Below are 12,526 nucleotides of genomic sequence, written 5' to 3'. Positions count from 1 at the left end.
CATTATGGGACCCCCCCCCCACCCCTATAATGGGACCCCTCCTATAATGGGACCACCCCCATTATGGGACCCCCCCCCCCCCATAATGGGACCCCCCCCATAATGTGAACCCCCACCCCATTATGGGACCCACGTCATAATGGGACCCACCCCCATCCCGTAATGGGACCTCCCCCCATAATAGGACTGTCCCATTATGGGGACCCCCCTCCTATAGTGGGGCCCCCCCACACCATAATGGGGACCACCCCCATAATGAGACCCCCCCATAATGGGACTCTCCCCCCCATAATACGACCCCCCCCATTATGAGACCCCCCCGTAAATGGGGACCCCTCTCCTATAGTGGGACCCCCACCCCATAATGGGACCCCCCCCCATCCCATAATGGGAACCCCTATCTCATTATGGGACACCCCCCTCCCATAGTGGGACCCCCCCACCCCATAATGGGGACTCGCCTCCACTATGAGACCCCCACTATAATGGGACCCCCCCATAATGGAAACCCCCCTCCACTATGGGACCCCCCCCCAATTATGGGACTCCCCCCTTCCCATAATGGGAACCCCTCTTCATTATGGGACCCCTCCCCATTATGGGACCCCCCCTTTCCCATAATGGGACCCCCCCTATAATGGAAACCCCCCCCATAATGTGACCCCCTCCCCATTATGGGACCCCCCCCACCCCTATAATGGGACCCCTCCTATAATGGGACCCCCCCCATTATGGGACCCCCCCCATTATGGGACCCCCCCCCCCCATAATGGGACCCCCCCCATAATGTGAACCCCCACCCCATTATGGGACCCTCCCATACCCATAATGGGACCCCCCCCCCCCCCATAGTGGGACCCCCTCCATTATGGGACCCCCCCCACCCCTATAATGGGACCCCAACCCCATAGGGTCGCTGTTTTGGGGTATTTTGGGGGTTTTTTAGGAGGTTTTGGGGTGTTTTAGGGGGTTTTTAGGGGGTTTTTGGGGTTTTTTGGGGTCTCCAACCTTTAAAATGCAAAAAAACCCCCAAAAATGAAGTGTCGTTTTTCCCCCCACTTCCTGTTTTGCTTTACTTCCTCTTTGAAGCACTTCCGGGTTATGTGGGGGGGGGGTTGACCCCCTTTCTCCCCCCCCCCACGGTACGCACTTCCGGTCCCCCCCCCCCCCCGTTAATGTACAGATAAATTATATAAAGGCGCTTTGATACGAGCCGTGCTGTGCCCTTGGGGTCAAAGGTCGAGGCGGGGGGGTTAAAGGTCGAGCCGGTGTATGTGGGGGGGGGTCACATGGGGGCGGTCGGTAGGCCCGAATCACTCCTTCCGGTAACGCTACACTCACTTCCGGTCCTGTTTTAAGCCACTTCCGCCTTGTACCCCACCTACTTCCGCTTCCGGTGCCTCACGTCACTAAGCGTTAGGCCCAGCCCCTCGCGCATGCGCACTCGCAGCCCGGCCTGGTCTCCACCCGCCGTGCGCGCTCACATTGCCGTGCGTTGTGACGTCAGCACGTACGTTACGCTCGTTGCGTGCGCGCGCGGATCGCCATGGAGGCCTCAGCGGGCGGCGGGGCGGCGCGGCGCTGGTATTTCACCCGAGAGCAGCTGGACCGGAGCCCATCGAGACGGGCCGGGCTGGATCCCGACAAGGAGCTGTCGTACCGGCAACAGGCCGCCAACCTGCTGCAGGACATGGGGCAGCGCCTCAACGTGTATCCGGGCCGCGCTAGGCCGCGGGGCCTACACCGGAGTTAGGCCTCAGGGCCTACACTAGAGTTAGGCCGCGGGGCCTACGCTGGAGTTAGGCCTCAGGGCCTACACCGGAGTTAGGCCTCAGGGCCTACACTAGAGTTAGGCCGCGGGGCCTACACTTGGGTTAGGCCTCGGCCTGAGGGAGGGCAGGAGGGATGGGGGGGGGTTAAAGAGGCGGAGATGGGGCGGGATGTGGGTGAACCGTGGGGAGCCCGAGGCCTGGAACCGGGGGGGGTTATAGAGCCGGGATCGTAGAACCGGGCCGAGGGGGGGCGGGGTGAGCTGGGATCCGGGGATGGGAGAGAACGAGGGGGGGGAACCGGGAGCCGGTACCGGGAGGAGCCGCGTGTTTCCTTAACGCCGCCATCAGGTCCCAGCTGACCATCAACACCGCCATCGTGTACATGCACCGCTTCTACATGGTGCAGTCGTTCACTCAGTTCCACCGCAACGTGAGTGGGGGGGGGGGGGGGATAACGGGGGGCTACGGGGACAACGGGGGGGGTTCATAGAGACTGGGGGGGGGGAGGGCTTCTATGCGACCCCCGGGGGGGCGGTTGGGGTACGGGGACACCGGGGGGGGGGGGTTCATAGAGCTTGGGGGGGTCTTTTAAGCGACCCCAGGGGGGTGTTTGTGTCTGTATTGGGGCACTGGGGGCCCTAAGGACCCCGTGGGCTTTAGGGTTTGTTTAGCCAATGAATTAAGGGGTGAAACCGGGGGGGGCTTTAATGCGACCCTGGGGGGTCAGTTGGGGTAGAGGGGGACGGGGGGGAGGGGGGCATTCACTGACCTGGGGGGGTCTTCTATGTGACCACGGGGACGGTTGGGGTGGGGGGACACCGGGGGGGAGGGGGTTCATAGAGCTTGGGGGGGTCTTTTAAGCGACCCCAGGGGGGTGTTTGTGTCTGTATTGGGGCACTGAAGCCCCTTCCCCCCCCCGATAGGCTTTAGGGTTTGTTTAGCCAATGAATTAAGGGGTTTAAGGGGTGAAATGTGGCATCGTATGTTGGGTTTGGGTTTAGGTGTGTGGATGGATTGGGGGGGGGGTGGCTTTAAAGTGAGATGGGGGGGGATATAGTTCACTTTTGGGGCTGTGAGGCCTTCAATAGTGGACACAGATGGAGCCCTGTGATGCTGGTGGGGGCAGCTCAGGGCTGGGATTGAGGTTTGGGGGGTTTTGGGTCCTTCCATCCCTCCCATCCATTCATTGATGGGTTGTTTTTATCTCTGTCTCACCCCACGCAGTCGGTGGCTCCGGCCGCTCTGTTCCTTGCAGCCAAAGTGGAGGAGCAGCCCAGGAAGTTGGATTATGTGATCAAGGTGGCACACGCTTGTCTGCACCCCCAGGAGCCGCCCCCGGACACCAGGAGTGAGGTGAGCGGTTCTAGAGCACGGCCATGGGAGCCATTGGGACCCCCATAGGGGTGGATCCATTGGGACCCCCATAGGGGTGCAGCCATTGGGAGCCATTGGGACCCCCATAGGGTGCAGCCATTGGGAGCCATTGGGACCCCCATAGGGGTGCAGCCATTGGGACCCCCATAGGGGAGCAGCCATTGGGATCCATTGGGACCCCCATAGGGGAACAGCCATTGGGATCCATTGGGACCCCCATAGGGGTGCAGCCATTGGGAGCCATTGGGACCCCCATAGGGGACCCCTATAGGGGTGGATCCATTGGGACCCCCATAGGGGACCCCCATAGGGGAGCAGCCATTGGGACCCCCATAGGGGTGCAGCCATTGGGACCCCCATAGGGGTGCAGCCATTGGGAGCCCCATAGGGGTGCAGCCATTGGGATCCATTGGGACCCCCATAGGGGTGCAGCCATTGGGACCCCCATAGGGGTGCAGCCATTGGGACCCCCATAGGGGTGCAGCCATTGGGACCCCCATAGGGGTGCAGCCATTGGGATCCATTGGGACCCCCATAGGGGTGCAGCCATTGGGACCCCCATAGGGGTGCAGCCATTGGGATCCATTGGGACCCCCATAGGGGTGCAGCCATTGGGATCCATTGGAACCCTCAGGGGTGGTGCAGCCATTGGGACCCTCATAGGGGGACCCTCATGGGGGTGCAGCCCTTGGGACCCTCATGGGGGTGCAGCCATTGGGACCCTCATGGGGGTGCAGCCATTGGGATCCATTGGGACCCTCATGGGGGTGCAGCCATTGGGATCCATTGGGACCCTCATGGGGGTGCAGCCATTGGGATCCATTGGGACCCCCATAGGGTGCAGCCATTGGGACTGAGCAGCACAGAGATCCCCCTTTGCTGTATGTACGTCATTGTGGAAGGGGCTGGTAGGAACTGGGGGTAAATCACTGTCCTTCAACCTCAGGCTTACCTGCAGCAAGCCCAGGACCTGGTCATTCTTGAGAGCATCATACTGCAGACCTTGGGTAAGTTCTTCATGTGGGTGCCATAGGAATCCCAGAGCCAGGAGTGCCCCATAGAGCCGTAACCCCATAGAGCAATAACTCCCCATAGAGTTATATATGTTATATATATAACCCTATATATAACCCTATAGTGCCATAACCCCACAGAGCTGCAACTCCCTAAACCCATAACCCCATAGAGCAATAACTCCCCATAGAGCCGTAACCCTATAGAGCCATAACCCCACAGAGCTGCAACTCCCTAAACCAATAACCCCATAGAGCTGTAACCCCACATGTAGCCATGACCCCATAGAGCTATAACCCCATAGAGCTGTAACACCACGGAGCCGTAACCCCATAGAGCAATAACTCCACATAAACTGTAACCCCATAGAGCTGTAACCCCCCCATAGAGACATAACCCCATAAACCTTTAACCCCACAGAGCCATAACCCCATAAACCTGTAACCCCATAGAGCAATAACTCCACATAAACTGTAACCCCACAGAGCCGTAACCCCATGGAGCCATAACCCCATAGAACCCTAACCCGATAGTGCTGTAACCCCATAGAGCAATAACTCCACATAAACTGTAACCCCACATAGACCATAACCCCATAGAGCTGTAACCCCACGGAGCCATAACCCCATAGAGCTGTAACCCCACATAGACCATAACCCCATAGAGCTGTAACCCCACATAGACCATAACCCCATAGAGCTGTAACCCCACATAGACCATAACCCCATAGAGCTGTAACCCCACGGAGCCATAACCCCACAGAGCCCTAACCCCATAGTGCTGTAATCCCATAGAGCAATAACTCCCCATAGTCCTGTTTTTAATATCCTTAATAATGGCTGGTTGGTTTCCAGTCTGGTCTCTCATTGTACTGAAGGCATTGAGTTACACCAAGCCCCCATAGCAGCAGTAGTGACCATTGGGCTGCTGTGTTCCTACCTGCTCCCTATGGGGGCTGTAGGATGGAAGGGGAGGGGGCTCCATCCCCCCCCAGGAGCAGGAAGACCCGAGGCTCAGAGGTGAGGGGGGGTCCCTGCCCATTGTCTGACATCAATCTCTGTCTCCTTCCAGGCTTTGAGATCACCATCGACCACCCCCACACCCACGTGGTGAAGTGCACCCAGCTGGTGAGAGGTGAGAGCCAGCGGCGCTGGGGGGATTTGGGGTCAGAAAATGGGTTTTTGAGGTAAAAAAGGGGTGATCTGGGGCCAAAAAGGCTGATTTGGGGGTCAAAAAGGGTGATTTTTGGGGTCAGAGAGGGCCATTTTGGGGCAAAAAGGGGCAATTTTGGGGTCACAGCCCCCCACATCTCTGCACCCCTATGGGGCTCTCCCAGCTCTGCCCAGTGCTCTGGATGGAGCACAGTGGGGAGCAGCTCCATGCTGTGCTGTGTGTGGTGCCCCCAGGGAACCATTGGCCCTATTGTCCCCCAGGACACCCCATTCCTGTGCCCAGCTCCCATAGATTCCAGTTCCCACGAGCAGTGTTGGAGCAGAAGCAGCTGCTGAACACACAGAGCTGGGCCCTGCTGGCTCCTTATTTCACATATGGGGCAATAAACCATCCCTGCTAAATCCAATTGTGTTTGCCTGCAGTAACCCCCAGCTTTTCTTTCTCCCTTACAGCCAGCAAGGACCTGGCGCAGACGTCCTACTTCATGGCTACCAACAGGTTATTACTCTATCATGGACTCAATACATCACACACGGTCTGATATGGAGGAGCCCCCCCCTGTGGTGGGGACCCCTGGGCTGCTCACTTTGGTGCCCTCCCTCCTGCTGGCATAGAACTAAACAGGGGCACAATGGGACACGGGGTGGGTGGGTGGGATGCTCTGGATCCTCCCTGTTGCTTTGGATGGTAAGTCAGCCAGCTGGAGGAGGACACGAGGAGGGATAATAGAGCTGGGATAGTTCTGAAGCTGATCCACAATGGTTTTGCTTGCTTGGGTGTTAGGAGTCGGTGTGTTCACGCTGCTGTGTGGGTTGTGAGCGCATCCTGCCCCACAGGAGGCTGATGTGGGGGGTGAAGGGGGCACAGCAGGAGCTGGATGTGGGGCACAAAGGGGTTGGGTTGGATGAGAGCTCCAGCATCCAGGGCTGGCTCTGGGGGATGAAGCCGTCGGTGGGTCCTCCGGCCTCGGGTAGAGTCAGGTAAGGAGTGGGGCTCCCTATGAGATAGATGGATTTAAGGCTGTGAGCAGGAGGAGTGTGGGGCAACCTTAACCCCTGTGTGCTGTGGGGAGGGGGCTGTGCTCCCCATAGCATGAAGGAGCTGTTGTATCACATTGGTAGGTGCAGCCCTGAGCCTCTATTTACCCCCTTCAGCTGCAATTGTAAAAGCAGGAGATGAGGATGGAGGTGATGTGAAGGAAGGGGGGGAGAAACACCCCAATACGGCCCCAAAACCAACACACCTGGCACCAACCTCCACCCAACACACAGCCATCCATCACAGCACTATGGCTGCACCCAGCCAGCAGATCCCTATAGGATCCAACAGATCCCTATAGGATCCAGCCAACAGATCCGTATAGGATCCAGCCGACAGACCCCTATAGGATCCAGCCGACAGATCCGTATAGGATCCAACAGATCCCTATAGGATCCAGCCGACAGATCCCTATAGGATCCAACAGACCCCTATAGGATCCAGCTGACAGACCCCTATAGGATCCAGCCGACAGATCCCTATAGGATCCAGCCGACAGATCCCTATAGGATCCAACAGATCCGTATAGGATCCAGCCAACAGATCCGTATAGGATCCAGCCGACAGATCCCTATAGGATCCAACAGATCCCTATAGGATCCAGCCGACAGACCCCTATAGGATCCAGCCGACAGACCCCTATAGGATCCAGCCAACAGATCCCTATAGGATCCTATAGGACCGTGCTCTGTTTGCTCTCGTTGTTACAGAGCATTAGAGCCCATAGGATGGCTGTCACTATTACAAAGGCTCAGTGCAGATGAAGAGCAGAGCCCATAGGATGGATCCATCCCAGCTCTGAGCTCACGTTGCCTCTGAGCTCCTTATGATGCTTTGGTGCCTCCTGGATCTCATCCCACTGAGTGTTATGGGGCACATGAGCTTCCTGCTTAACTGCAGCTGAATGCAGCCATGCAGGCTGTCCTTAGTCCATGCAGCTGAATGCAGCCATGCAGGCTGTCCTTAGTCCATGCAGCTGAATGCAGCCATGCAGACTGCCCTTAGTCCATGCAGCTGAATGCAGCCATGCAGGCTGTCCTTAGTCCATGCAGCTGAATGCAGCCATGCAGACTGTCCTTAGTCCATGCAGCTGAATGCAGCCATGCAGGCTGTCCTTAGTCCATGCAGCTGAATGCAGCCATGCAGGCTGTCCTTAGTCCCTGCAGCTGAATGCAGCCATGCAGACTGTCCTTAGTCCATGCAGCTGAATGCAGCCATGCAGGCTGTCCTTAGTCCATGCAGCTGAATGCAGCCATGCAGGCTGTCCTTAGTCCCTGCAGCTGAATGCAGCCATGCAGGCTGTCCTTAGTCCATGCAGCTGAATGCAGCCATGCAGGCTGTCCTTAGTCCCTGCAGCTGAATGCAGCCATGCAGGCTGTCCTTAGTCCCTGCAGCTGAATGCAGCCATGCAGGCTGTCCTTAGTCCATGCAGCTGAATGCAGCCATGCAGGCTGTCCTTAGTCCCTGCAGCTGAATGCAGCCATGCAGGCTGCCCTGACCCCCCCCAATGGCTCCGGATGGGGATCAGGCCCATGTTGGAGCTGTGTGCTCCCATTGCTGGCTCAGCTTCTATCTGTGATGAGGATGGAGCTTCTTTAGGGCTGGGGGGGCTGCCCTCAGAGCTGCCATAGGGCTCACAGGAGCAGGTTGGGGGTGCTGTGGTGTTAATATGGGATGGGGCTCATCCTGCAGCTCTGCATGAGGTTGTGCTCAGTGCGGAGCTGGGAGCTGCAGGAGCACAGCAATTAAACAGCAGAGCCCCCACTGTGTGAATACGAGTGGGAGAATGCTGATATCAACCCAATGGGGGGAAAAGGGGATCCCACTATGTGTGTATGGGGATGTTAGTATGAGAATAATGCCCTCAAAGCCAATGGGGAAGAGAAGAGGGGGATCCTACTATGTATGTATGGGGATATTAATAGGAAAACTCTGCTCTCAGTGCCAATAGGGGGGAAAGGGGGATCCTACTATGTGTGTATGTGGATGTTAGTATGAGAATAATGCCCTCAATGCCAATGGGGAAGAGAAGAGGGGGATCCTACTATGTGTGTATGTGGATGTGAATATGACAACTCTGCTCCCAATGCCAATAGGGGAGAAAAGAGGGGGAACCTATTATGTGTGTATGGGGATATTAATATGAGAACTCTGCTCCCAATGCCAATGGGGGGGAACGTGGGGATCCCACTATGTGTGTATGGGGATATTAATATGAGAACTCTGCCCCCTGTGCCAATGGGGGGGAACGTGGGGATCCTACTATGTGTGTATGTGGATGTGAATATGAGAACTCTGCTCTCAGTGCCAATGGGGGAGGAAAGGGGGATCCCACACTGTGTGTATATGGATGTGAATATGAGAACGCTGCCCCCAGTGCCAATGGGGGAGGAAAGGGGGATCCCACACTGTGTGTATGTGGATGTTAGTATGAGAACTCTGCCCTCTGTGCCAATGGGGGAGAGAAGAGGGGGATGAGCCGCAGTGCCATGAGCTCTGTGCTCTGCTGATGGGATGATTGCTGATGGCTGGATGGGAGCTGTGGGGCTGTGAGTGCAGCCTTCCCTGCAGGCTGTGCATGGAGCTGAACCTTAAAGCTGAGCTGCCTGCAGCTCCATGGGGCAGGAAGGAAGGCAGGATCCATGGGATGGAGCCGTCACAGCTGGGCTCTGTGCAGGGGGAGGAGCAGCAGGGACCCCCCCCCCACCTCCACCACGTCCACCATTGGGCTTCAGCCATGGGAGTTGATGGCTTTCTGTTTCTCTCTCCCTGCTGGCGACGTCAGCCTGCACCTGACCACCTTCAGCCTGCAGTACACCCCTCCCGTTGTGGCCTGCGTCTGTATCCACCTGGCTTGTAAATGGTCCAACTGGGAGATCCCGGTCTCCACGGACGGGAAGCACTGGTGGGAATACGTTGATGGCACTGTAACTCTGGAGCTCTTAGATGGTAAGTTATGGAGCCAGGTTCCCCCTCCAAACAGGCTCTTGTATTAACTTGGCATCTCTGTTCCTGCCATTCACATCCACGGGCTGGAGCCCTTCAGGTTTGATCCCAATTTCCAGTGCAGCAGATGCTACAATAACAACTATGGGGACAACAGAGATGGCAAAGGGTGCAGAGAGATGGGGCTGAATGAGGTGCCGGCTGCCAGCATTGCCCCCATGGAGCAGCTCCATCCATCACCCAGCAGCGCTTTGTCCTATGGATCCCCCCCTCTAACCCCCCCCTTCCCTTCCTTTGTGTCTCCCCTGCAGAACTGACCCATGAATTCCTGCAGATCCTGGAGAAAACCCCCAACAGGCTCAAACGGATCCGGAACTGGAGGGTGAGGAACTGCTGGGGGTGTGGGATGGGGGGGATTTGGGTTGGGAAGGACATGGGGGGCACCTAGCTCTGCTGTGGGTGTGCAATGGGGTGGGATTCAGGTTGTGAAGGGCCTTGGGGGGCACCTGGCTCTGCTGTAGGTGTGCAATGGGGGGGGAGGGGGTTTGGGTTGGGAAAGGCCTCAGGGGGCACCTGGCTCTGCTCTGGGTGTGCAATGGAGGGATTCAGGTTGAGAAGGGTCTTGGGGGGCACCCAGCTCTGCAGGCTCTGCTATGGATGTGTAATGGAGTGGGATTCAGGTTGGGAGGACCTTGGGGGCTACCCAGCTCTGCTATGGGTGTACAATGGGGGGATTCAGGTTGGGAAGGGCCTGGGGGGGCACCTGGCTCTGCTGTGGGTGTGCAGTGGGGAGGGGAAATCAAGGGCCTGGGGGGCACTTGACTCTGCAGGCTCAGCTGGGGGTGTACAATGGGGGGGTTGGGTTGGGAAGGGCCTGGGGGGCATCCAGCTCTGCTATGGGTGTGCAGTGGGGGGGATTCGGGTTGGGAAGGGTCTTGGGGGGCACCCAGCTCTGCAGGCTCTGCTATGGGTGTGCAATAGGGGGGTTGGGTTAGGAAGGGCCTTAGGGGGCACCCAGCTCTGCTGTGGGTGTGCAATGGGGGGGTTGGGTTGGGAAATGCCTTGGGGGGCACCCAGCTCTGCAGGCTCAGCTGGGGGTGTGCAGTGGGGGGATTCGGGTTGGAAAGGGCCTGGGGGGCACCCAGCTCCTCTGGGTGTGTGGGGCAGAGTCAAGGGGGCAGATGTGGGTGTGCAGAATGGGTTCCTTGTCATTGGGAGGAGCAGAGCGATCTCAGCCCCCATCCTTAGAGCCCCACTGAAGCTGCTGTTCCCCTCCAGGCCTCGCAGGCAGCCAGGAAATCCAAAGCTGACGAACACGGCGAGGACGAGGGTCTGTCGGAACAAACCATCCTCAACATGATCAGCAGGAACAACAGCTCGGACATGAACATCGCGGGGCTCATGAGCATGTCCACGTCCTCCACGGCCGGACCCTCCATGGCCGCAAACACCGACTCTCCCTGCTCTCAAAGCGCTGCAGACCCGGCCCCTGCGGAACGATGGCTGCCCCAACACCCCCCATGTAAAGTGGATGCCAATAGGACTAACGAGAGCACGGCGGGGGCTGAGCATCCCCCCCTGCAGCAGCAGGACGGAGCCGGGTACGCCAAGCAGGGAGGGAAGAACGCGCCGGCAGCCAAAGTGTCATTGAAGGAATATCGGGCTAAACACGCCGAGGAGCTGGCGGCGCAGAAAAGGCAATTGGAAAACATGGAGGCCAACGTACGGTCCCAATACGCCTACGCAGCAAAGAACCTCCTGGTGCAGCAGCAGAGGGAGAGGGAGGTGCAGCAGGACGGGACCCCCCCCATCATCCTGAAGATCCCCATCGCTGACAACCCCGAGCGCCCCCCGGATAAAGGTGACAAGAGCTCGGCCCTGAAGCTGAGGATCCCGATGGGGGCCGGGGGGGGGCAGCCGGTGTCCAAGCAGGAGGAGATCAAGATGCGCATCAAGGTGCCGGGGGTGATGGATGAAGGTGGAACCAAGGGCCGGGAGCACAAGGAGAAGCACAAGGGCCACTCGTCCAACCACCACCACCACAACCACCACTCGCACAAACATTTACACCCGCAGCTCGTGGGACCCGGCGCCGCCCCCAACAAACGCCCCGCAGACCCCAAGCACCCGGCGCTGCCCGCAGCCCCCCCCCATAAGAGCTACAACCTCTTCGGCTCATCCCGTAAGCGGCCGATGCAGGACGAAGGTCCCCATGAGCATCAACCCAAAGTCAGCAAAGGCCCCAAAGCCCCCCCGGCCCCGTTCCCGTACCAGCACCTCCCTGGGGGGGGGCACAGCTCGGACGCCCCCCTCCCCACGTTGCCCTCGGGACCCCCTAAAAGCCGGGGGGGACCCCACGGGAAATCGGACAAAGGACCCAGCGGGGCCAACGGCCACAACGCCCCCCAGCCCAGTGACTACCAGGATACGGTCAATATGCTGCACTCGCTGCTGAGCGCTCAGGGGGTGCAGCCCAACCAGCCCCCCCCCCAATTCGAGTTCCATTCCTATGGGGAGCTATTGAACCCCAGGCAAAGCGGCCGAGCTGCCAACACGGACAGACCCCGACCCCCCCCGCTGCCGTCAGAACCGCCCCCCCCGCTGCCCCCCCTCCCCAAATAATAAGGGCCCGTTTTACTACTGAGTTCCTACAGCCCCCCCCCGACCCTGTAATGATAATGGGGGGGGGGGGGGAGGAAGGGCTGGTTTGTTCGACTGCCTCACAAAGACCTTATTTTATTATTATGATGCTTTTATTATTGGGGGGGTCAAGCTGGGACACGACGGATCCCAGCCTTCCTCCTCTCCCTCCTCTTCCTCCTCCCCCCCCCCCCCCATTCACGGTGGGTTCTGCCCCCTCCCCCCCCCCCCCAACCTGAAGCCTCCAAATGGGGGGGGGACACACCACGTATTTGGGGGGGTGAAGGGGATGGAGGGGGGATTTGGGGGGGGGGGGGGGGTTATTTAAGACGTAAACAGACAAATCTATGAGGTTTTCCAAATAATTTAAGCAGTAACTTATAAAGGAGTGTGAGCTGCGTTTGTGGGGGGGGGAATAGGGGGAGGGCCTGGGGGGGGGGCGGAGCGGGGAATGGGGGGGGGGATTGGGGGGGGGGGGTCCATGATGGGGGTGGTCAATGGGGTGGTCTGTGGGGGAAGGTTATTGGGGGGAGGTCGATATTGAGGGGGTCAATGGGGGGGTCGATGAT

The 12,526-nt window shown here is 58.5% G+C and overlaps 1 protein-coding gene across 1 annotated transcript; it reads left to right on the top strand.

The window, feature by feature from the left end:
- Positions 1-1,523: 1,523 nt before the first annotated feature.
- Positions 1,524-12,342, top strand: CCNT1 (cyclin T1). The gene is made up of 9 exons (XM_085535821.1): positions 1,524-1,710; positions 2,121-2,202; positions 2,997-3,125; positions 4,093-4,153; positions 5,232-5,294; positions 5,786-5,831; positions 9,157-9,320; positions 9,629-9,699; positions 10,596-12,342. The coding sequence occupies exons 1-9, from the start codon at positions 1,547-1,549 to the stop codon at positions 11,937-11,939; spliced, it is 2,124 nt and encodes a 707-aa protein (XP_085391947.1). The 5' UTR covers positions 1,524-1,546; the 3' UTR covers positions 11,940-12,342.
- Positions 12,343-12,526: the final 184 nt, after the last annotated feature.

This window comes from Coturnix japonica, unplaced genomic scaffold, assembly GCF_054131305.1.
Source record: "Coturnix japonica strain WE unplaced genomic scaffold, WE-NBRP24 Scf187, whole genome shotgun sequence".
Taxonomy (NCBI): Eukaryota; Metazoa; Chordata; class Aves; order Galliformes; family Phasianidae; genus Coturnix; species Coturnix japonica.
The sequence above is the reverse complement of the archived record's forward strand: the minus strand, read 5'-3'. Positions and strand labels throughout refer to the sequence as shown.